Genomic DNA, 25143 nt, shown 5'->3' with positions numbered 1-25143 from the left:
AAGAATAATAAACAAGAAAATGATCATTCATTCCAGCTATTCTTAGAGATTGCCCTATAGGTTATTGCCTATATTTATATTATTGTAAGATAACGGTAAGATAACGATAAATGGTCGGCAAACAGAGTTACCGACCACTTACCGTGCGGTGCAGATTGTTCACTATTACCCAAACAACCCTAAATTTAAATTTGGATTTTTGGACTAGCCTAAACATACACATGATTTGAACAAATTTATAAGAAACATGATTATGTATATGGTTAAATGAACAAAACAGAATGTACCTTAAATTCAGGATCAATATTCTTTATTAAAATGTACATTTTCCAGCTTTTACAACATTTTACTTATCATCATGGATTTTTTTATGAAAAAATGTACAAAATTCCATTACATTGAGTTTTCCTTTATTAATTTTCTACTTTTATTGCAATTTTGAACAATTCTTGATAAATATGACAAGATACCGACATATAAGTCATGTTTGTGTTCAAACATGGGTGTTCAACAGAAACAATATTTATATGTGAAAGACCTTCGCTGTCAAGCATATTTATATGTGAAAGTCCTTCACAGCCTAACATCATATCTATATGTGAAAGTCCTTCACAGCCTAACATTTTATATGTGAAAGACCTTCACAGCCTAACATATTTATATGCGAAAGACCTTCACAGTCTAACATATTTATATGTGAAAGACCTTGGCTAGCTGTCAAGCATATTTATATGTGAAAGTCCTTCACAGCCTAACATCATATCTATATGTGAAAGTCCTTCACTGTCAAGCATATTTATATGTGAAAGTCCTTCACTGTCAAGCATATTTATATGTGAAAGTCCTTCACAGCCTAACATATTTATATGTGAAAGTCCTTCACAGTCTAACATATTTATATGTGAAAGACCTTCACAGCCTAACATATTTATATGTGAAAGTCCTTCACAGTCTAACATATTTATATGTGAAAGTCCTTCACTGTCAAGCATATTTATATGTGAAAGTCCTTCACTGTCAAGCATATTTATATGTGAAAGTCCTTTACAGTCTAACATTTTATATGTGAAAGACCTTCACTGTCAAGCATATTTATATGTGAAAGTCCTTCACAGTCTAACATATTTATATGTGAAAGACATTCACTGTCAAGCATATTTATATGTGAAAGTCCTTCACAGTCTAACATATTTATATGTGAAAGACATTCACTGTCAAGCATATTTATATGTGAAAGTCCTTCACAGCCTAACATATTTATATGTGAAAGACCTTCACTGTCAAGCATATTTATATGTGAAAGACCTTCACTGTCAAGCATATTTATATGTGAAAGACCTTCACAGTCAAGCATATTTATATGTGAAAGTCCTTCACAGTCTAACATATTTATATGTGAAAGACCTTCACTGTCAAGCATATTTATATGTGAAAGTCCTTTACAGTCTAACATATTTATATGTGAAAGACATTCACTGTCAAGCATTTATATATGAAAGTCCTTTTGCAGTCTTAACACCCCCCCTTAAAGTCATGCAAAAAAGTACGATCCCCCCTAAGCAAGGCTTTGTAGCTTCTTCTAAGAGTGTGCATCCCCCCCATTTCTGATAAAAGTTTGCCCATCCCCCCATTTTCCTACCAAAATTTTCCCGATCCCCCTAAATTCCACCTGCCCACCCCCTCTGCCATACATTATGAACACAGCCTTAGCTAATTTCTAGATAGAACTCTACAAGAGGGATTTTCATAAACCAATGAAACAGATATCATTAGTTATTGTGTAATAGTAAAATGACAACAAAAGAACATGATGGAAATAGGGTCTACTAATTTGTATTATTATTAGTGTGTATTTCACGGGTTTATGAAAACCATTCATAAGTAGTACCAGGTCTATAATAGATCTGAACACACACAACATTTCATATATTTGATGGTTGTTTTATTGATGACATAATGTAACAATTACCCTGGGCTCCAGAGATTCTATTTTGCTATCTGTGGTTGTAATGGCGAGCACCAAGTGAGAATAAATGACCTCTGGACCCCAGGGTAATAATGTTTCAATTCAATTAATTCAGAAAGTTCTCAGGACCACTAATATTGCATCTAATACATTACTGAATTAATATTTGAATTTGGTAATTCACCTAAAAAAATAATTACATCTTGAAGCAACATACTGAAGTAAAGCAGCATCTGTGAAGAGGAGCTGATGGATGATTATGCAATAATAGGTCACTTGTTCATTACCATGACTCCCCACCCTTGCCCCTTAATTTTATCAAACCCTAAAACAATCTCTGGGCTGATTGGAATCTCAGTTTTTTTGATTTGTGGAGGCCGGAAATTACCGTCTGAAGAAGAGAGAATCCCATAACCAGCAAACTCTGTGCAAACTTTGATTCCAAGTCCAGAAATTAAACCCAAGACCCCAGAGGTGAGTGCACTACCACTACACCTTGAATCAATCCATATAGAGGTTTTAATGTTTTAGACCACATCATTCCCTTGAGATTAAAATTCTTTGTTTGGGATTTTTATTTGATATTTATCTGTTCTTCTTAAGCATTACGGATACATAAAGAAATATAATACTCAAGGGAATGACAAGTGGTCTGAAGTTGGAAAACAGCAGCTAGTAGATCTATGCTGAGGTTGAAAATGTCTGAAATAAATTAAGCTACTGGTTAATGACTTTAATCTTTGGTGTGACTTTTTGTCTCACCTTTGTAATTCTCAATATTTACTTTTGAATTAAAAATATTGAAAGTGGACCACTAAAACTAAGATTTTAAATTATTCCTGCATTGGTTATTTCATGATCTCAAAGCCTACTTTCATTTATATTATTTTTTAAATATTTCCACTCATGGCTTCCAGGATAAAGAAATTACTTAATCACATTGGAATATCTTAGGAGGAAAATAGTGTAAAAAGCTCTAAGCTTGTTTTAAGCCTTTATTTATTATAGCATAGAATATTTTTGTTTATTCAATTCAACTAAAAATAATCCAATGTTTAAGATCTAGTAAGCAGTTTTAAAATTGCCCTTTCGAGGCTTGCTTGTATCTTAACTAACATGTAAGAGAACGTGTCAGTCTCAACTTTGAAGAATTTCAAAGTCTACAAGAATGTTATTGTCTTTTGTAATTCAAAGGTATTTCTTTGAGTATTTCGTTGTGATCTTCTGTCTGCTTTTCCATTTTTTGAGACTTTAAATATTATTTTTTAAACTTGTATCATTGTTCCTTCCAGCATTAGAAACATTTTGATCTTGGGAGATATTGGAATAATAATCTTTTTGGACACAACTTGGAGTAGAACAGTGTCAGGAAGTTGTTTTACTTTCTCCTTGATGTCTGACTAAAGCAATGAGTCTTTTGACTGCAACTATCCATTGGTTTACCTGTAAAAAAAATCATTTACGAAGAGGTTAAAATCAAGTAAATTTAAATGGGGACAACTGGCAACTTTTTGTGATTGTAGACCATCAGAGCAGCCCATTTACTTGACTCATTTATGAAAGTTTCAAATTTCCTAAGTTTTCTTACCACTGTTTTCATTGCTAAGCACTTATCAAAAAAAAGTTGTGAGGGAATTCAGTAACCTTACGTACTCTGATTGGTGGCAGTGTATTGGCCCATTTCCCTTTTGCGACTGTTTCTTGATCAGCATGTACATGTAACAATGAAATGTACCCAATAAAAACAGTGGTAATTTATATAGGAAACAAGTGCGAAGGTAGCAGGGTTGAGGGACCATGCCCTCCTCCCCTTGTGGCAACAAATAAGTGGCCTTTTAGAATTTAGAATTTGCCCCCCCCTGGGAAAATCCTGGATATGCCCCTGGGTAGTAAAGCTCCCTGCACCTGAGAGTGTATTTAGACTCTAGTTCATTTTCTTAAGAGTATTATTTTGTCCTATTCCTATCTGATTGAACTTATGTATTTTTGACTTTGATGAATAGTATTGTAAATTACCTCTGTGACATGGTCCACTATGATAGTGACGTGAATGTGGTGGGCATCTTCACCTCTTCCATCGTCAAGGGCTACAATGATAAAGAAAAAAAAATTAAAATAAGTATTAATTACAAAGCCTGTAATCAAGTTAATAGAAAACTAAAAAGTTACTTCATCTGATGCTTTTGCTTTGATTAAACGAACCAGAATGAATTTGGAACTGAATTCAGTAGGAACTTCAAAGTACTCTGGGCAAAAAATAATGACAGGTGAAAAAGCAATGTATGACTACAGTTGACCACATCCAATGCAGCTAGACATGATTGAGCAGCCATCGTTTTTAGCCCTGACTGTATATACTCATGACAGCAATAAAGACAGTTTAATGTCCACAGATTATTGAAATGGTTTTTCACTTTTTTTTGCAATTCTTATGATCAAATTTAAACCTTGCGTAGGGGAATAATATTTTAGTGCTTCTTATTACTTCTTACAAATCCAACCACTAACGTAAAATAAAAAGTTTACACTAAAATTCATAACCAGCCACCCACACAGCCAGGATAGGTGGAAACCAAAAGCTATTAAAAATAAGACTAAATTTTTTGGAAGGCTCCCTTCAATTTTTGGCAATTAATTTAAAGACAAAACATGTGCATGTATAGTGTAATGAGAAATATCATTTTATCAGAACAGAAACTTCTAGTATCATTAGGAATTCAATTACTAAGAGTTCTTAGCCATAAATAAACCTAATCCAAAAGGGATTACAAATGCTCATTATTGATTAATATTGTATATAAATTTAGAATTTCTGAAAGCATTTCTTGGAGAAAATAATAAATTCCAAAACGAAGAATTAAATAAAGAAGAATGAGTAAAATAGTAAGCTGAGCACCAAATTATGGTGAAAATATATAATTTGTGTGAGAATAGACTAAGAATTTAAATCATAACCATTACATAACATTTTATACTCTTGAACAGGTGTTGATCTTGGGAGTGTGACTTGAGTGAGTTTGAATCTCTCTATTTAAAACAATAATTATTATTCATACCTTTGGCTAACTTTATCATTTTCTTTTTCACAGTCTTTCCAAGTTTTCCTTCCATCCACATATCTGACATGACCTTGAGTCTTTTTGCTATGTTATCACTTTCTCGTTTCTAAAACATAAAAATATTTTTAGTAACTAGGGTTCATTTTGGATTCAATGACAATAAAAGGTATTTGAAACACAATGGAAGTTATCTTAGTGATGAATGTTGTAGAGCATTTAAAAATATAATCATTTGGAAACTAAATTTATTAATGAAATATGGTAATCTTATTTGAGGAATTACTTATAATCCAAGTAAACAACGTGATTTGACTGGACTCCCCTTTTGCTGTTAGAAATCTTTAATCACAATATTTCAATTGAATTTATTATAATAGTTATAGTTTTTGAATGTTCCATGGATGAGTTAAAAAAAAAAAGGGATCAGAAAAGTGAAGTGTCTAAATTAATGGAAAACAACAAATACAGTAATTCAGGAAGGAAAAAGACAAAAAGAACTTCCTATTGTAAGCTTTTTCGGGACAATTTTTATCATTTTTTCAGAAACACTTTTAAGACATAGCAAGTAAAAACTCTATAGTCTATTAAACATGTACCCTAACAAAAAAAAGAGGTTTCAGTCTACGATGAAATTAAAAGCGGAACGTACCTTAAGATGGCACTTCTGAACAACATCATTAAGGGCATCCATAGTAGCTTTGAGACCTTCTTCATCACCCATCTCATTTACACCATCATCAACACCATTCTCTTCAGGTGACAGACACCTTGGAGTACTTCCAGTGCTTAAGGAACCTGAAGCAGGAGCTGCTAGAATTGACTGGGTTGAAGGTGTTGGAGTTGGTGTTCTGTGGGCGACAGGGAATGGGGGCAGAGTGTTTGATACTGGCAGTGGTGGTGTGATATGACCAACATGTGGGTGAGTATTTGTGAAATGAGCTGGCGGCGTTATTGATGGAGGAGGGTGGGACGACATTCCATGACCCAATCCACCAGAAAAGGGTATTGCATTTGTAATCCCTGGCTGCGTTGACATAATAGGAGTAGTTGTTGGAATAGGAGATACATGACCAACTGGAGGGCATGTCGAAGAGGCAGTGATTAATCCTGGAGATGGCGTCATATGTGTCTGGACAGGTGGTATCGTGTTTGTACATGCTGGTTGTCCATTGACAGCATTATATGGTGTTGGTTGGAATATCTGAGGAGGATGATTCCCATTCATATGATCATCAAGATGGTCACCTAAATCAGCTGTTGAACGTACACCAGACTCATTATGAGTCTTCACTGGTTCAAAAGAATGATCTTTTAAGTGAAAAAGTGGTTGTCCCAAATGCGTTGGAGTACCTAAGACTGGCACAGGACTAGGACTTTTAACTACGTCAGGTACTATACCAGTACTCAAAGAAGAACTAGACGATATGTGTGGAATTCCTGGAGGCACTGGAGAAGGACTTGGCATAAAGTTTGATGGAAGACTATGAGTTCTGTTGTGGTTATGGTATGGTTCTGTAGTTGGTGGAGTGTAAAGTGGTACTGCGGGGGCAGTAGTGTGCGGAGTATGGCTGGTTTTAGAATTCAGAGGAGGGGTAGTACTATGCGGATGTGGTGAAGTATTGCGCGGATTCATGGGTGAAGAAGAATGGAGGCTTAAACTGGCCATTCCTGGAAAAGAAACAACTTATTAGAGTTTATTTGTGTTGAGTTGATTCAAGGTTGACATTTTGAAGTCATAATCAAGACATTCAATTCAGTTGACAGTACCCAGCTGACCTGCTGTAGATGAATATAACAGGTGATATAAAACAATACAAATATTAGGGTTTTAAAAATTTTACTTTTCAATGTAAGCAGAAAAGGAAAGATAAAATATTGCCTCCCCATCAAAGTATCCATGAAATGTCATATTAACACTCAAGAAAAGGGTCAAAAGCATATCTTGATTATACTATTGATATTACCTGATTTACCTATTACGCATATACTTTTGATAACCATGAGTATTAAATATCAAAACAATATTATTCAGCAGTTTAGATTATCACCCAAAAATGTGAAAAATATTTCTTCTACCTTTCTAAAAGAGGCTTTAATGTGTCTACTTGAAGAAAATATTTTAAAGAAGATTCGTGATGTCAAAAAAAGATAATATCATTCAAGTGTATCGAAATAAATATAATGGTTCAAATATAATACACTGTACATGGTATAAACATTCAACGTTTAAAAGGCTTAAAGAACATCAACTCTAGAAGTCAGTATTAAGATATTATTTTTCTACTTACTATCTGAAACTTCACTCCCAGTGGCATAAGATGAAGTAGCTGGAGTAGTAGGAGGATTAGGAGGTGTATTGGTTCCATGTAAAGCTTGATGATGAGAAACCCTTTTTCTCAAATCAAGTTTAGGGCGAGAACCACCGCCTTTTTGACCAGAAAAAGCGAAGGTCGGTGGATCGTTCCATCCTCTTGGAGAATCTCCATTATAAGCGATTATACTAGTCGATGGAGCTGTAAAATATAAACGCATCGTTACAAACTGACTTATCGAAGTGAAATACGTAGCAGGCTAAACCAAAATTTACACAGATGTTTGAATCATGAATATTAACAATTTTTTTGTTCAAGCCTTTGTGGAAAGACTCATTTGTTTAGCATTTACGTAGTTAGATCGAGTATTCCATGGTTAGATGGCAGGTTTATGACAATAAAGAAGTTGCTGGATGGTAAAAAATGACGTAAATGTGAGCGATTTCTGCGTTCATAGCGTAAACATTGTGTAATGGACACAGGCTCATAGTGACCGACACGTATACTGCGTTTGAATCCTAAAATAAAATCAGCTGTTAATCTATTCCACCAAAGAAACAACGACGATGAAAATACATGATTTTAGATTGAAGTCCTCTCGTTCTCTGACACAAAATCCGATCAAAATAATACCGATCAAAGTAAAAGTTGAACAACCCAGTTCCGACATGACACCGTTTCACTAGTCATTCTACACCAACCTTCGCGTATATTCCAAGCCAGCATACCGGGTAATTTCGACTTAAAATAACGTATAAAATACAGAGAGAGAAAGAATAGTGTCTGAATTAGACAAATGTGAGGTTATTCTTACCATTCGCGACCGGATCAACCGGCATTTTGAGATCACAATTTGTGTAACCTAAACAGATTTCTGACGTGTCACAGCTCCGAGTACCAATCGCTTTGCTTCACGTCAGTCTCGAGCGGAAATCGTAAAATCCGAATAACGTACGAATCTGGCACGAAGCATATTAGCGGAAGTTCTCGGAGCGTTTAAGTCAGCGCAAGAAGCGCGGAAAAAATATCAAGTTTCTTACAAAGGGGAAAGACCGGACTTCCAAGTGTCGTAATTTTTACAAAATAACCCAAGATATTGATACCGTATGTACTTTCAGTAATAGTAGACTGTATCACGGAAGTTAAATTAACTTCCGTCTCGAGAGGGATATCGGAAAACATAAAAATAATACCGAACTTTTCCCGAGATAATGAAATGAGATAACTTTTCTCTTCGGCTAGTCTCGCCTTATTTTCGGAAGATCTCGATATATTTTCGCTCTAGCCCGATCGTTCAACGACTGGCCGTGATCCCATTTCCTCTCAGAATCAGCCAACAGAGTAACAGCAAGTGTTGACGATGGAGGGCATTTCAAGCTACTCGAATTTCTTGACGAAAGTTAGCCGTAATGTTATCATCTTTACTTAAAATGAAAAACATGAAGGGTTAAAGGGGAATTCCTAATATATTGGGTGGCCTCTAAATGTTTCGTCTTATTCTGGTTTTCCTCGTGTTGACTGGTTTTCAAGCGTCACACCATCACGAGCTTGAGTTAAAAATTGGTAAGTCTACTTTACTGTACCGTCTTTCTTGTTGACTTTGTGAAACAATTCCTTAAATTTTTATGACCTCGACTCTTCCTCACTACATTCTTTCTCACTGATATAAATTGACTGAGCGTTTATTTAATGAGGAATAGTGGTAAAACTGTTCAAAACGTATCATCATGTAGCTGGTCAACGACATTCAAAATTATCTTATTTTGAAAACACAACAACGTTTATAATATTCAAAAATACATTTTTCAAAAGTATTTTTATGAACAAAATGTTATGTCTTATTAACCAGGCTTAGTCAAAATTAAGCTTATCTAAAAATGCCTCACCTAGCTAAGCTATAAAATAATCCCATTCGAAAATAAATATATTTTCATGTACTTATACTTCCAGCTGTTTATAGTAGGCTGAGTCAACTTATTATGAATTTTTTAGAATTTCTACATCATTCTCTTTAATTTTAACAATATTGGACGGAATTTATTATTTGCTCACGTTTTTTTGGCGAAAGGAATACGTGTTTGTTAATGTAAGGCTCAATAATGTAGTAATACATTATTCATCCTGTGTGAGTATAAAAACTATTGCTGTATGGGTACATTAAGGTACATTCCAAGGATTGCATTCAGTGACCTTGATAAACATTACTGAGGAGTTTTATCTTAGAGTTAATATAGTAAGAGATTTTATAGTTTGCATACCAGTTTTCACACCTCTCCCCTTTGGACATTATTTGTGTCCTAGCAATGATCCTTCATTGGATTGTCTTGTCTACCCAGGAAGTGCTGATCAGAAACTAGAGTGTTAAGGATTAAACACATTTCTTTACACTGTATGTTAAGTTATAGCATTAATAGTATACACAGAAAATCACTCTTCAATGCATAGGTTGCTTTTGTGTTTGTTTATGTTTTTTCAAAAAGAATTTTATTTAAGTTTTTTATAAACACATGCTGAGAAATATTTCAGAATATTCAGAAATATTTCTTGTTCTTATTTATCAACTTTTTTTTCCATTTAGAACCAGCTATTTTTTGTTGCCTCATAATTTTTTGTCTCCTTGATGACATTCCTTGGTTGTCTATAAACAGGTTTATTATATTGAACAATTTTTGAATACATTTATTCATAATATAAATATATTAATTTAGGATATTTTTTTATAGCTAGTTTGCATATAGATTAAAATATTGGTTCATGTTCACACTTTTGAATTATAAATTTTCAGTGAGCACTTGTTACTTGGTTTGTTGCTAGGGAACATATTCATAGAATCTCCTAGCTTATCGCTAGGCAATCTCACACACTCAGATTTTTAGAGATGATTTAAGGTCCATCACTTTCAATTGTAGCAATACAGAACGTAAGATCAAATGAACCCTATGATTGATCCATGATATGATTTGCCAGCCGATTTGCCTTCCTTTTTTAAATGTGTTTTACAAAAGTTTATTTATCCAAATAACAAAGAGGTGGAAACTATGGAAAAGCATCCATCGATGATGTGTCAATCAACAGCTGTAAATGATATGGCTGTTTCTGGAAACCAGGTTTTGTCATGAAATAGCAGGATCTTATTCCTGTCTGGTTCATGGGTGTTTAAATCAGCTTTGTTGTCTTGTTTAAATAATTCCTTATCCTATTTTCAAACATTTCCCGTTGTTGACTCAATTTATTTACATTGTATTACTGTAGATTAGCTAATCAAGATTTTTATGTTGTCCAAAGTTTTGAAATATATATTCTAGGGGTCTGACTCTTCTGATTCAAGTTCTGTTCACCCAATAAGTGTGAATGTTAACTGACTTATTTAACATAATTCGATTCTTTCATTGAAAATGCTATACATAGAATTTCTTATAAATATTTCCTGTAGAAATGAATGTCTTTGAGATTCGCTGACTCATAATGTCAATATTGTCACGAAATAGACCCAACTCAGCCAAAGTTGATATTTTTGCATCTTATTAGTCTAGTCAATTTTCACCATTGATGCAACTTTTGGAGTAAATATTTTGGTTATAAACCCCAGGACTAGTTATAATTATTTAGTGTTTGTGTCCATTCATTTGATCAATTTCATTTCCAGCTGACGGGTGAATTTTGTTTCAGCCAATCACAGCGTGTTTACAAGTGTAGCTGTTTTGCCCTTGGCCCTCATTCTCAGGCTACTGTAACCCAACTTTTAACCCCAGTTTACCACTCAGCTGGTTAGCCCTAGCCTTTGAGCAAGTAGGAAAACTAGTCATGGGCTACCTGTACCTGTGTTGTTGCTCTCAATTAACAAACCTTAATGTCGTTTACCTTTAATTTTATCAGATGAAAGTGAACAATCAAACTATGAAGCCATTGGAAAAATTCATAGTCATCTTGATGATGATCGTGATGGAGAAGTAGACATAAGTGAATCTGATGAGGTATGGCAGACTGCTTATGGATGTGTACCCGATAACAATGTTTTTTTTACTATACCCACCATCAGCAATAAACACTTTAATTTTAACCTGCCTTGTCATACAGTGCACCATTAGATTTCCATTAGATTTCCATTTCAGACAGTGTCACTCTCTTGAGAATAAGATGAAATTTGACTGTCATTGATTTTCTTTGTCAAACTTTACTGATAAAGAAATTGTTCTCAAGAGAATGAGAATCCATCTGAAATCCATTCTAAACTTTAACTTGTGGCTCAAGTTATTAAAACCATTGATTAATCATGAAATATTTTGTTAATGACATTGCTGAATCATGACAATTTGTAGTTTAATACAAACTGGTTTGTTTCAGTTCATTCGAGATGAGCTTAAAGTTACTGACAAGAATAGCCGCAATCTCTTTCATGGTAATGACACCCAAATATCTGTGAGTGACCTCTGGAACAGCTGGATAGCAAGTGAAGGTAACATACACCCCCTACTATGATTCATAATTCACACCCTTCTTTCCTCTATTCTAGCTGTTTACCTCTCATTCTTTTTTCCCTTCCACACTTTCCCTTTCTCCCCTCACTGCCGCTCTTCCCCCTCTCTTATCCCTAACTCCCTTCATCATCTCACTTCCCCTCTAGTTCTTTTCTCCCCTCCCCTTCCTCTTTCCCCCTTCCTCTTTCCCCCTTCCTCTTTACCCCTTCCTCCCTCTCTTCCCCCCTTTCTTCCCCCCTCTTTTCCCCCTCATTCCCTTCCTCCATCTTTCATCTTCCCCTTCAAATTCCCTCCCCTTCCCTTAACCCTTCAACTCCAAGGACCATCTATTACTGTTGCTAAACTTCGTTGTACTATAGAAACAAATAGTTAAATAAAAAGAAAATAAAGCAAGCCCCTTCAAATTCCCTCCCCTTCCCTTAACCCTTCAACTCCAAGGACCATCTATTACTGTTGCTAAACTTCGTTGTACTATAGAAACAAATAGTTAAATAAAAAGAAAATAAAGCAAGCTATTGCTTCATTAGCTTGATAAAACAAGTTTACAAAGTAAAATTTCTCAGAAAGATATCTCAATCAGAAACTTGGATTTTATGCTCAATGAAAGACAAATGTGATCAATCAATATTAATTAATATTCTTATCACAATTAAATTATACATTTATAGTTCACAACTGGAGTAATGCACAAGTCGTAAGCTGGCTTGTTGAGTATGTTCATCTGCCGCAGTATGTTGATGACTTCACATCCGCTGGTATTAATGGCAGTATGTTACCAAGGTAACCGTGATGAGTTTTTAAAGTTTTGGCACAATTGCCTGCATGAGTTGATCAGAACAACATTTAATGGGCAGTTTCAGCTAAAACTTTGAAAAATAACTCAACTAAGCGGGGGCATAAAAAATGGCTGCTTGTGTGTCATGTACAGTACAGGCAAAATTCTTGGTCAAATATGAAACTAATTTTTGTGTGTGCATATTTTTGGGTTGCAACATATATTTTGCTCTGAGTTGATAAGTACTGTATAAAAGCCCAATTCAATTTTTTAGTGTGTGTGTGATAAAGAAAATAAAATCTATCTGTGTGATAAAAATAAAATACATTTTTGATGCATGCATGGATTCATTAGTGTCATGTTCATTAAAAATAAAAATTATCACGACAATAAATATGCAAAATATACTTTTGGAAAAAAAAATTTTTTTTTTTTCATCGTAGACTTGCTGCCCAACCATCCAATGGTGTGTTCCTTGGAATCAAAGATCCTAAACATAGAAAGAAAATATCTCTGCGAGCCATGGATGTTATTCTCTTTGGCCCACCAGGTACTCAATCTATACACTGTAACTTATTCAAATGGAAAAACTATTTACTTTTAATATTATAATTTATCCAAAGATGCTAATTAAATATTAATAGGTTACTTGTTGCCAGCTACAGTAGCTTTTAGTGTTGACATTCAACAGTTGAATAAGTGGTACTAATTCCATTTATTTTTCGCCACATAACTTTCTACACTGAGAGAAGAAAAAAATTTATATCAAACGTTTTCAGAAATTTCTCTCAGACTTTAGGTTTTTCACTTTTTCTTTTTTGTTTTCCATTTGAGTCTATGTGTTTGAGGAAACAGGTATCTGCTTGAAGGTTAACAAAATGGTCAAAGTTCATACTATAAGCCATACATGTCGATGTGCATGCATAAAGTGACAGCTGTGTGCTGTTAAAAGTGACAACCAAGCCATACATCTCATTATCAACCTCCAATTTACCCCACAAGACTATCACTTTCACCAACAATCCTCAGAAGACTCTTTATTGCAGTGCGAAAAATTCCAGAATCAATACTACGCTGCACCTGTATTTTGGATATTTTATATTTGGAATGTGTACTCTTTCTGATCCATAATGGATGTTCCTGGTCATGCTGTGTTCTCTTTGGCAGAAGTCTTCATCAAGAGCAGAGAAGATCTTGTGGGTGGGTTTGTGGGCAGTCCTTTTTCTTGTGGTTGTCCAAAGAACAAATCATAAAACTCCTTCGTTTTCAGAACCTTTTATATGGTTGGGTTGGAATTTAGTTGCTTTAGAAATAATTTTCATTCTACATAATTTCCTTATAATTTCTAGATAAAATTGAAATTTATAAAAAAAAGGGAATACTTTCTCCACTTTCAGGTTGCTGCAATTGGCAATCAGCTTAACTTTATAAAATGCTGGTTGTCACAATCCTTTTATGTTTCTCCATTTATAACATTGTAATTACTTCCTTGGGCTAGTAAAATCGATGTCTTGTCTTCTTTTACTATCCCCCAAAAAGATACTTTTAATCTGCATCATTTTTAGGTTCTTCCACATGCTCATAATAATATACTCTCTCGATAGTTTAACACCATCATCATTGTTATGAGAATTTTTATGCTCTTTTATTCATTACAGTATCAATCTAACATCGTAGATACACTTTTGAGTATTTCTTAACAGTTTATATCTCGCGAACAGCTGCAGCATGGCTTTCATATACTTTTTATTTTCATTCATTTTATATTATATCTTGCAACTCACATTTATCTTAAAATATACTCAGTAGCACAAATATGGATTGTTTTTGGATAACCGCGTTGCTTGAGTTTGGTACATTGCACAGTTAAAATCTTGTAATTTTATCCTTTTGTTCCTAACTTAAGTGGTTCCTGTTTGCTCCTGTTTTGTTCCTTAATTATGTGCATCTAATTTGCTAACAGCCTAGCATGATTGTCATTGATAATTATTAGATGTCAAATTGGTAGTTCATCCTCAGGGCCCAGTTGTTCAAAGCCCGATTAGTGCTAATCCTGGGTTAACTCTTAATAAGACCTATAGAGTTAATCCTGGAATAGCACTAATCCAGCTTTGAACAACCTGGCCCAGTAGTCAAAAACATTTTCATATTGGATTAACACATTACCATTTAGCTTGTACAGTATTTAATAGTCTTTAGGGTGTGTGTAAGTAGAGCTAACATCATTAAGCAAATCCCCTCACAGGGAATGATATGATGGTTGTAATTTTTTTTCTTTTTTTCATTTTATTATTACTTGCAAATGAGCTTTTTTGATGGTCTGTTTACCATTGAAACCAAGTTTCTCCAAGCTTCTTCAAATTAATGAGATTTAAATTTCACTTCATATGAATACTGTTCTTTAACATCAATCATTTTATTTTCAATAAATTGAGAAAATATAAATAATTGCTTGAAACTAAAAAGTCTAGCATGTTTTCCAGTATGTATTCTCCTTCCCCTAAGATCTTATTATTATTATCTTCTAATAGATTTACTTGAGTATATACCCACCCCACCCTCCCCTACTAGGTCTGGAAAAGGTGGGACATTTCTCAAATCTTAATCTTCATTTTATTCCCTTGCAGCATCAGGTCACAACTTCATCAAAGACATTGTGGTAGCATTCTCCGTTCTTGTTGCAACCCTTGGTTGTTGGCTAGCAGTACATCAAAAGAGAAGAGCCAAGAAACAGATGGATCAGATGATGAAGGATCTGTGTGTTCTACAACAGGCTGAACAGAATTTTGGAGAGCTTCAGGACAGGTAATTTACTAGTATTAAATCACTACAGTTTTTACTTTATTTCACTTGGGGAAATTTTTAATTTGAGTGTTTGAGAATGCTACCCAAATTAAAAGGCTATTGTTAGTTAAGAATAAAAATCCATCCTGACGGAGAATATTTAGGTGTCAATTTTATTTATTATTTATTATCTATAATTAATTATTTTCTAGATTAATCAAAGCAGAGGAAGAACACCAACTTGCAATCCAAGAAAAAGCTGATCTGGAAATGAGACTTATGGAAGAAAAAAAGAGTGCTAAGGTAAAGATGCATTACATGTACTTGTAGCACCAACATCCACTAGTATAACGATGATTGCTTGGTGTAGTAAGTGAATAGAGTTGCTTATGTCCTGTTCTTCGAGGGTTTTTCTCCTGGTCCTCTGTATTTCCTCTCTCTTTAAAAACCAACTTGTAAATTGCAATTGGAATCCAGCGGAAGAAGAGCCACTCTGTTAAATTCCACGTACTGTTAAATCTTTATTATGTCAAACTGACAGTCCATAAAACCACAACAACGAAATCCAATAATTATTCGTACCTTACTAACAGAGAGGGATTACATGTATTTATTATTCCTTGGGGCAGGGAAGCACAAAGGTTCCAAAGACCTTTTTAGTTTGGGCATAATGTTTTACAAATGTAGACCCCATGTCATTCTGTTGAGTAGCATTTGTTTGTCTATTATCCAATACATGTAATGTGTAGGGGTGTGTGTAATGGGTGGGGTGGGTGTATTCAGTAGGGGTAGGTGAAATGGGTGGGGTGGGTGTAATGGGTGTGGTGGGGGCAATAGGTAGGGGTGTGTGCAATGGGTGGGTTAGGTGTAAAGGGTGAGGGTGAGTGTAATGGGTAGGGTCAGGTGAAATGGGTGGAGTGGGTGTTATGGGTGTGGTGGGTGTAATTGGTAGGGGTAGGTGAAATGGGTGGGGTGGGTGCAATGGGTGTGGTGGGTGCAATAGAATGGGTAGGGGTGTGTGTAATGGGTGGGGTAGGTGTAAAGGGTGAGGGTGGGTGTAATGGGCAAGGTTAGGTGAAATGGGTGGAGTGGGTGTAATGAGTAGGGATGGGTTAATAGGTAGGGGAGGGTGGATTGGGTGGTTATAAGGGTGAATTCTAAGACCTCTACGCCTTGAAGCAAGTATAGATATAATGACGCATATTGACTATGCAGTTATGATGAGTATGTATCGAATGTTCATATAGTCTGGTGCTGTTCAGTTACACGATGCTAAAGAGGGGAACAAGGAACAGCTACAACGTTTGGAAGATGCTGAACACGAATTAATAGAGGTCAGTTGACTCACCTTTCTTTCTTTTTCCCTTTAGTTTGTTTTTCTTTTCTCACTTCAGTTTCCCACTCTTAAGAAACCTGCTTTAAGAAAGTATTGATCAACGATCAACGCAAAATGTTCGTCTTTTAGTCAGTCCCGCGGGTCAACTCACGGTTTTCCGATTCCTGCGGACCCCAAATGTGGAAAGAGCTTGTTTCACGTGATGTTCTCTTCCTTGACACGAGGATTTTTCTCCTGGTTCTCCCGTTTTCCTCACTCTGCAAAAACCAACATATTCATGAAATGAGAGTTGCGTGCTTAGAGCATTTTAAAATATAGTGGTAGTGAGTATGTCGCGTATCGTATACTTCAACATATTAGAGATCTTCAGCATCGGGTTAACGGCAAACCACTCACCGCTAGGAATCGGGCCCCGGAAAACGCCCACGAACACGGAGAAACACTCGGCATCAAAAAATTCAATATGGCCACTCTTCCATCAACGACATAGACATAGATTTTATTTAGTACCTCAATGTTTACATTAATCAAAGATATTAAAGAGAAATTGTCCAGGACGTAAGGTACAAGCTATCTAAAATAACTAAAAAGTTAATCTAGTTAGACAGCTAACAACTTCGTTATGACGCCTTGCTAAATGTCGGAGGTTTGAGGGAAAACACATGACGTCGAACTGCAGTTTGAGGTTCGCGGTGCTAGCAAGAACGTCTTGCTAAAGGTCTCTAATACTTGACTCTCCATATAACGACGTAAAATAAAGATTTATTTATTCAATTCATTTATAGGTCCGCAAGGCATTGCGTCTGGCCCAGAAAGAACTAGAGTACCAGTCATGGAGAGCGCCTTCAGCATTAAGAGAATGGTTACAGATGACCTACTCAAAGGAAACGAAACATTTCCATGCAAAACGATCCCAGGCATTAAAACAAATGGCTGAAGCAAAAGAGGCGGTATGTATTGCCGTAGATGGTAGATTCATTTCATCATACCTGTGACAATAAGTCATTTTGATTGGATAAGAGCTCGGACAAGTGGGACCTTTGCGCGCAAACAATAAATTACACCACCTTGTGACCACCGCACAAACGAAATTGCAATCTGTGATCACCTCTGTAGCGTTCACACGAAAAGTTGAATGCAAACTCCAAATCGCGCTGTGTGTTGACCTCTGCAACTGTTAGTACGCGCAGTGTTACAGAAGTAAAATACATATATATATTTGTGCAGCGTTGCGCGCAACTAGTTTTATTCTTGAGCTCGAACTTAAACGTTACTGGCAATGGCTTGATGTTCTTAGAATACTGCAATGCTTGGATAGCTATCCTTAATCCACAGTTTTGTTAGAGGCAACGTTCCTACGTGTGACATCCTTCAAAACTTTTGTCGCCAGCAGCGCCGCACGAAACATTTGCACCGTATGTCTGAACCTTAAACTCATTTTTTGCAATGTTTTTTTTTTTCATTTTTCAAAGTGTGAACGAATAAGAAAGAAAAGAAACAGCTTGATAGGATCGTTTAGGATGGCACACGACCTAACCATTGATGAAGTGGACCAGTACATCCTTAAAGCCAGGTAATTGCAGGAACATAGTTCTTGCTGTTCACGTGCGCACACAGTATCAGTAGTCTCCTACCCAAAAGCTTTTAGAGTCGTTGCGTGACACATCCCATACGTAGTTTTTTTGACCTGACGCGGCGTGTGCTGGAAAGCTTTTGCAATCTCCCACGCAGCAGCTTTTACGATAGATACGTGATATGTGCGCACACAGGAATTGTGGTCTCTAACGCATCTCCTAAGGTCGTTGCGCGGCACATGCGCATACAACATAGTCTCTTACAGTAGCCGCTTTATTGTGATTGCGTGACACTTGTCAAGCGACTGATTTCATTTTGATTACCACTTATTTTTAACTAACCATCTCGTCTTCTCCACTCGTTTCAGAGCATCTTTGGCTGAGGTGACCAAGGAACTAGAAGAACGGCAACACAGATGGTCTCAAATAGAATCCCTCTGCGGGTTACAAATAATGGCAAACGCCACTTCTGAAGCACCTTCTGGATCTTCAGGTACAGGCTCCGCTATAGCCAAGGCCCTAGCAAACTGTGCCAATATTGGAAGTGTAGGATCTGGAAGGAAGCTCTCTGGAGCCACCCCTCCCAAACTCCTCAACAAACTCGAAGACCTGCCCCCTACATATTCTAGCGTAGCGGTCCAAAACTCTCCCGACCTGAATCTCTCGAGGGCAACAGATTCTGCGCCGGTTGTTGACTCCAATGGTCCAGTAAGTGTAAATATCAGGGTTCCTGCGTCAAGCAAACCAGCCAGACTAAATCATTCTCAACCATGTATAATAAATGGACATGATAGTGTTAGTGATCTACATGTTAATGACGCTTCAACCATTGTTAGTGTCGGTAGTATTGGTAGTGGTAATCGAACGACTAACGACTCTAACCTGGAAGTTGATCCGTTACCATTAATTAACGGCAGCTTGGATTCTTTCTCTGGCAGCAAACATTCCCCACCTGGAAGCAAAAGTAAAAAGAAGCTGAACTGGTTCGGTAAGAGGAATGATTCAATGCATGACGTTGAACTAGTCAATGGCGCGGAGAGTGAAGAAGAGAAGCGAAGAAAGAAAATCAAATGGTTGTGGCGAAGTGCTGCTTTGAAGTCAACCGCGCGGCCAAAAGAACAAAATGGCAAACATGAAAACAAACGCGACTCCATAAGTTGAGGTTAGTTTTAGAGTCGGACCACAGTGTGTGAGACTTGTCTGTCTGCCATGGTAGATTATTATTTTTAACAGTCAGTGAAGAGCATCACAAAAATTTATACGCGCAGTCGTTATCATGAAATAACACCTAGTTTGTAAGCGACGGTAAAACAGCAACCAACATATAATAACTAGCTGTGTGTGTGTTAGTTGGCGCAGTGGAAATTGGTCAATATATTGCCACGTGAAAATTGGAGTCATTTGGCATGATAAAAATTTTAGAGCAAAGTTTTGGAGATTGTTCTTACTTTTGGGGTTTTTTGGTTGGTAAAGAAAGGAGTCATAATTAGCTTTGAATTCAATTCGCAGTGAAAATTTATGAAAAAACTTGCAGGTATCGTCAAGATAGTAAGTTTTGATCCGTTCCATTTTGGTGATTATTCTTGCTTTGGGCATCATTGGTGGGCATATTAGAGTCAGGCTGCTTTCAAGCTCAGCCAATCATATTATAGAAATCAGACCGAAATTTTACACTGAACATTTTACTGGCTTTTTGGTGTTTTTTGATTGGTTCCCGATAAAACTATTTCCTCAGGAGTTTAGCCAAGCATATAATAGAAATTAGACCGTAGGTTTTGGGGCTTTATGATTGGTTCCGAAAGAAACCATTTGTTGATTGTCTTTAATGTGTTTAAAACATTTGACATCCTTGTCGAGTAGATTTTTAAAACTTTTCATATTGTATCTTTTGTGTATCATATATATCTATATGTAATATATTGTAGAAATATTTTAGGAATAGTGCCCTCTCATTGAGATATCCTTCTCCAACAAACCACAAGGTGGTACCAATGTTGATACTTTAGTTATCCTTTTAAGATTCCTTTCCAATCATCCATAAATTAGGCCTTTTTCTTGTTCTGAAGGGTTAAGTCATAAGGGGATTTGTAGAGATTTATATGAAAATCTTAATTTAAAAAACAACTTCAATATTGACATAAGTTGTTAATTTATTGTAGTTTAATTTGTTGTACAATAGAACGTGCTTATTTGATTAAGTGTCTGTCCGGTTTATCCACCCACGAGGCCCACCAGCCCACCCATCCATCCATCCATCCATCCACCCACGAGACACCTATCCATCCATTCACTTACGAGGCCCATCATCCCATCCATTCCCCCATGAGACCGGCAATCCCATCCATCCATTTATCCATCCATTTATCCATCCATCCACCCACGAGACCCATCAGTGAGATGAATTCGTCCGAACCCCCCGAACATCCCCAGCCTACGGGCCTGAGAAATATAGTTATGTTGTGATAGAGAACCTATTATGGTCGTCCGGATGTTTCAAAATTCACTAAATAAAATTCGTTGTCGCTAATTTACGGTCGCAGTCGCTAAAAACCAATACGTTGTCGTTACTTTACAGTCAATGTCGCTAAAATCAATTGCTTGTCGCTAATTTTAACAGTCCCTGTTCATTGTCGGTAGTTATAACAGTCGCTGTTCACTGTCGCTACTGTCGCTGTCATTAAAATTATTACATTTGGGCGCTACAATTTTCTATGTAGGGAAAGAAAAGGAAAATTCTGAACTTTAAAACGAGAAGGGAAATTTGAAGCTGTAAATTTACAATCAAAACTCTATAAACTGGCATTCGAGCAGTTTGGCTGTTGCTATTAATTAGTTTTTAAGAACATTGCAGAAATTATACTGAGGGTTCTGAAGTGGTAAAATAGGAGCTGGGATTCGCCTCTTTTGGGGCTGGGAAAATGGAATTTTATGCACTGGGAATGGGATTTACAAACAAACAAAAAACGATTAGAAAATGGGATATAGATTAAAGCAAAACATAGGCTGGGACAATAGTATTTTGTCAAAATGGGCCATTGTCATGAGTCATTATTTCATTCCTTTCAACATATTTATGTCGTATTCATTTTTCTTTACTCTCTGAAATCGTTTTCGTTTTTGGTATTAATTTTTTTGGTAGCTTGCGGTAGATTATATGTTGGGGTTTTTGTTTAAAATCGATTGAGACCAGAGTCGTACGAAATGATTCAACTCAGTGATAATGAATGAATAAAGAAATGAATACCATGATTACAGTGATTGGCCGATATCTGATTAAAATGGGACTTTAAATCTTAGAAAATATATAATTTCTACAGCGTAAGCAAGAAGATGTTTAAGACAAATCATTAAAAATTGAAGAAAAAAAGCTTTATTTAGCTAATTTGTATGAATTATTTTGTATAATATAAGTACGGGCCGGCATTAATCATTCAACGCTTTTGTTGCCTATTTTGTTATTTGAGCCTACGTCGTTTGTGGTGTCCGCTGTAAAACAAAGACCTTGAGTTGTCTTTATAGGACAAGATTGGTGTCAATGTTAAAATCTGTCAATAAAACCTTTGAAATGAAACCCGGAACACGTGAAATCCCCCCCTTTTTTTTTGCAGGGGAAAATACGTTTATTTGTCCAGATTCCTAACTCCCGCGTTCCTTGTCGGGCGGAGACCAAAATGAACGTAGCCTTCACTACAAAATTGGAATTGATTGCGCTTTACCTTAAAAAAGGGACTCATTTTAAAAGATTAATTTAACAACGAATAATAAAGGTTTTGCCGTGAGGTTTTGTAGATTGTAAATTTTAGAAATATTATATTTAATAAAAGAATTTTTGGTTATATTCTTGTGAGCTGCGAGGTTGGTTTCGTTGTGTTCGTGTTATTTAGTTATATATCAATTTTAGCGTTTAAATATTGTGCACTAACAATGAGAAATGTGTTGTTTAACCAGCTGCGCTTTAATTGGAAATTTTTCCCCATGTGTATGTCAAAATCTCTTGTTATAGGGAAACCCCACGGTACCTAATAAATGCCCGAGCGCTCGCCGCCCGTAATTGAACTATCGTAAATTAAACATCAGCCATTGCATTTATGCCTTTTTTTTTTTGTTTTTGTTTTTTTGTTTTTTGTTTTGTTTTGTTTTGTTTTGTTTTGTTTTTATTTATTTATTTATTTTTTGTTTTTTTTGTTTTGTTTTGTTTTATTTTATATTTCTTTTTTCTTTCCTTCGGCAAAAATACATCAATATAAAAAAACCTTTCATGTACAAAAACTCCATATGACGTTGATATTATAATAGACAAGAAAAAGATTTAGTAAAACTTCGAATACATCAATATAAAAAAACCTTTCATTTACAAAACCTCCATATGACGTTGATATTATAATAGAAAAGAAAAAGATTTAGTAAAACTTCGAATACATCAATATAAAAAAACCTTTCATGTACAAAACCTCCATATGACGTTGATATTATAATAGACAAGAAAAAGATTTAGTAAAACTTCGATGACTTTTGCGGACGATTTTTGACAACTGAAATTAAAAATCTGCTTGCCATAAATGCTTACCTTTTACAGGTAACTTTAATGGTATCTGCCTTTCATATGTAGATAGTAAGTGACAGTATTTTATCCCAAAAGTCTTCTTCCTAAACACTATTCAAACAGTCCTCAGTGTTTAAGTCGAATACATGTTTCCAATTGATGTGTCGGATTCAAATATGTCAGACTGTTTTTGTCGAAAACGGTTTATCGGTTTATGAAATCTCTATTGTACGATCACAAAAAGTCGATCTAAAAGTTGATTAAAACCTATTATTTTGTGTCTGACTGTTTCAGTACAGTAATAAAATCTTTATTTTACTTTACTTCTTAGGCTGCGTTCATAGTGGGGGAGGGGGGGGGGGGGGGACAGGTGCAAACTTTGAAATAACACCCCCTTAAAGTCATGCAAAAAAATATGATCCCCCCCTAAGCAAGGCTTGTAGCTTCTTTCGTTTACTAGTCCAAACTTGAAGCAAAAAGAAGAAGAAAAAAAGAATCATTTAATTAAAGTTATTTTTTTCCCGGGCGGCTATAATTGCAGACAAAGACAAAGAAAGTGAACAAATACGTTAACAAAAACGAAAAAACTGTGAGAACCGGCAATCAGCCAAAACTACCGACATAAAATAACTTATCCAAAGGCAAAACTCCTTGAGTCTAATACACGTTTTCAAGGGCACTTGAAAAGCTATTGAATTTTACGATTTTAACGAAACTCCTTGAAAACTCCTTGAATTATTGCTTTGATCATTACTTACATGGTTCTGAAATAGATCTAGTCAGAAAGATCGAAAAATCTGAAAGTCGGCCATGTGCAACCACCGTGTAAAATCTTGGCATAGTTAGCTGAACATACTCCTTGAAAATTCATTTTTGGGTCCTTGTAAACTCCTTGGATAGTCCTTGAATTTTAAGTGGTTACCTTAGCACCAACACTGTTATTATAAAAAAATATATTTGGAGTACTAAATGCGTCTCTAAAGGTTCTTAAAAAACCAAGTGAATATCATGTGGACAGATCGACTAATCCCACTTTTGTTTAACTGCTTAATGTTCTCGTCTCGTCATTAAGTACACAATGGATGAAAATTGGCTTATCGAATTAGGAATGGTAAATGAGTAATGAATAGTTTGAAGAAGTAGACAGATATTATCCGCGTGTTAACTGCACGAAATAATCTAATTAAAGTGCTCAGTTAATTTTTAATCCTCTATTATTATTATTTGTTATTTTTTTACCATAGCATACTTTTAGAGATCGAAATCTCAAGGATATAGTATTAATAATAAAGTCATTAGACATCTCAGACGCTCCAGACGAAATTTTCAAGCCATTTACAACAATTGTAGATATAATTGCTGAACATTAGAACGCAATAAGTACACATGAAACACCTTTCAAGAGGAAGTTAGAATTGAAAGGGAATACTAAATTGAAGAAGAAAAATATGTTATTTGGTTTGATTTCTTTCCTTTTTTTTTTTTTTTCTTTCTTGCTTGCTTGCTTGCTTGCTTGCTTGCTTGCTTGCTTGCTTGCTTGCTTGCTTGCTTGCTTGCTTGCTTGCTTGCTTGCTTGCTTGCTTGCTTGCTTGCTTGCTTGCTTGCTTGCTTGCTTGCTTGCTTGCTTGCTTTCTTTCTTTCTTCCTTCCTTCTTTCTTTCTTTTTGTATATTTATGTATTCGATCGACACCGCCTCTCTTCAAAAAAACTTGAGTAATGCTCTAAATGTCAACTGAGCGCTTTTTATTAGTTTCTTCGTTGATTAGGATGTCAAAATAAGCTAGATCTAAAAGCAGATCTTGGATGTTGCTTCAGGTTTAGTAATATTTCATCACTTTCTACATCAGATCTGTTGGTTGAACGTTTTTGGTTCAATCCTGTTTTATTGTAGATGTATTTCTGGTAATTATTGTTAAACATCGTATAACTACAGTAGGAAGGAAGGAAGTAAAGAAAGAGCGATGATATTTTAGCGGGTTCCGAATTAATACTTTGATATAGAGTCAAGTTCCTGCGTTATATATAATTGTAAAATATCGTAGATTTTTTTGTTTGTTTGTCATGTGAAGATTGATTAAATGAATCTTTCCGTTATGTTTATTAGTTGTTATGAAACCCAATTGATTGAACTTGTAAGGTTTTCCTCTATTTCTATATATAGCTTTTCTTTCTTTCTCTTCTTTCTCTCCTTTATCACTTACTTTATTCCTTTCGTTTTTCCTTCTTTTTTCTTGTCCTCATCCTCGTGTTCAAACTGCTTTCTGCTTTCTTTCTGCCGTTGTCTTTGCCCTTCATTCTAAGTATTCTTCACTTTTA

The 25143-nt window shown here is 35.6% G+C and overlaps 2 protein-coding genes across 6 annotated transcripts; one reads left to right on the top strand and one right to left on the bottom strand.

Moving 5' to 3' along the window:
- Window positions 1–1920: 1920 nt before the first annotated feature.
- Window positions 1921–8250, bottom strand: LOC116301148 (uncharacterized). 2 transcript variants are annotated; one of them, XM_031710162.2, is made up of 6 exons: window positions 8152–8250; window positions 7314–7538; window positions 5675–6693; window positions 5023–5131; window positions 3983–4053; window positions 1921–3409 (listed from the first exon to the last, which is right to left on the bottom strand). In XM_031710162.2, exons 1-6 carry the CDS (start codon window positions 8174–8176, stop codon window positions 3332–3334), a joined length of 1527 nt encoding a protein of 508 aa, XP_031566022.1. In that variant the 5' UTR covers window positions 8177–8250; the 3' UTR covers window positions 1921–3331. The 2 variants fall into 2 exon arrangements, with proteins under 2 accessions (XP_031566022.1, XP_031566029.1); XM_031710169.2 differs by lacking the exon at window positions 8152–8250 and adding an exon at window positions 8039–8131.
- A 201-nt stretch (window positions 8251–8451) lies between these two features.
- On the top strand, window positions 8452–22122 carry LOC116301117 (stromal interaction molecule 1). 4 transcript variants are annotated; one of them, XM_031710143.2, is made up of 12 exons: window positions 8462–8900; window positions 11214–11311; window positions 11682–11793; window positions 12484–12595; window positions 13034–13140; window positions 15218–15395; window positions 15587–15677; window positions 16622–16708; window positions 17496–17660; window positions 18183–18283; window positions 18653–18992; window positions 19223–19389. In XM_031710143.2, the coding sequence occupies exons 1-12, from the start codon at window positions 8822–8824 to the stop codon at window positions 19250–19252; spliced, it is 1500 nt and encodes a 499-aa protein (XP_031566003.1). In that variant the 5' UTR covers window positions 8462–8821; the 3' UTR covers window positions 19253–19389. The 4 variants fall into 4 exon arrangements, with proteins under 4 accessions (XP_031565997.1, XP_031565989.1, XP_031566003.1 ...); XM_031710149.2 differs by having other exon boundaries at window positions 8466–8900; window positions 18653–18777; window positions 19223–19404; XM_031710137.2 differs by having other exon boundaries at window positions 8452–8900; window positions 16637–16708; window positions 18653–22122.
- Window positions 22123–25143: the final 3021 nt, after the last annotated feature.

This window comes from Actinia tenebrosa, unplaced genomic scaffold (genome assembly GCF_029948245.1).
Source record: "Actinia tenebrosa isolate PJP-AT-01 unplaced genomic scaffold, QUT_ActTen_1.0 PGA_scaffold6__47_contigs__length_16458017, whole genome shotgun sequence".
NCBI lineage: Eukaryota > Metazoa > Cnidaria > Anthozoa > Actiniaria > Actiniidae > Actinia > Actinia tenebrosa.
Note: the sequence above shows the minus strand (reverse complement) of the source record. Positions and strands in the feature narration are given on the sequence as shown.

Excerpts from the sequence above, each read along its gene's own strand:
- LOC116301117 (XM_031710129.2), top strand. The coding sequence starts at position 8,822 with ATGTTTCGTCTTATTCTGGTTTTCCTCGTGTTGACTGGTTTTCAAGCG. Across the intron at positions 15,396-15,586 it reads TTTGGAGAGCTTCAGGACAG|ATTAATCAAAGCAGAGGAAG; the intron begins GTAATTTACTAG and ends ATTATTTTCTAG. Across the intron at positions 15,678-16,621 it reads AAGAAAAAAAGAGTGCTAAG|TCTGGTGCTGTTCAGTTACA; the intron begins GTAAAGATGCAT and ends ATGTTCATATAG.
- LOC116301148 (XM_031710162.2), bottom strand. The coding sequence starts at position 8,176 with ATGCCGGTTGATCCGGTCGCGAATG. Across the intron at positions 7,539-8,151 it reads GGTTGATCCGGTCGCGAATG|CTCCATCGACTAGTATAATC; the intron begins GTAAGAATAACC and ends TATATTTTACAG. Across the intron at positions 5,132-5,674 it reads TTCAGAAGTGCCATCTTAAG|AAACGAGAAAGTGATAACAT; the intron begins GTACGTTCCGCT and ends TTTATGTTTTAG.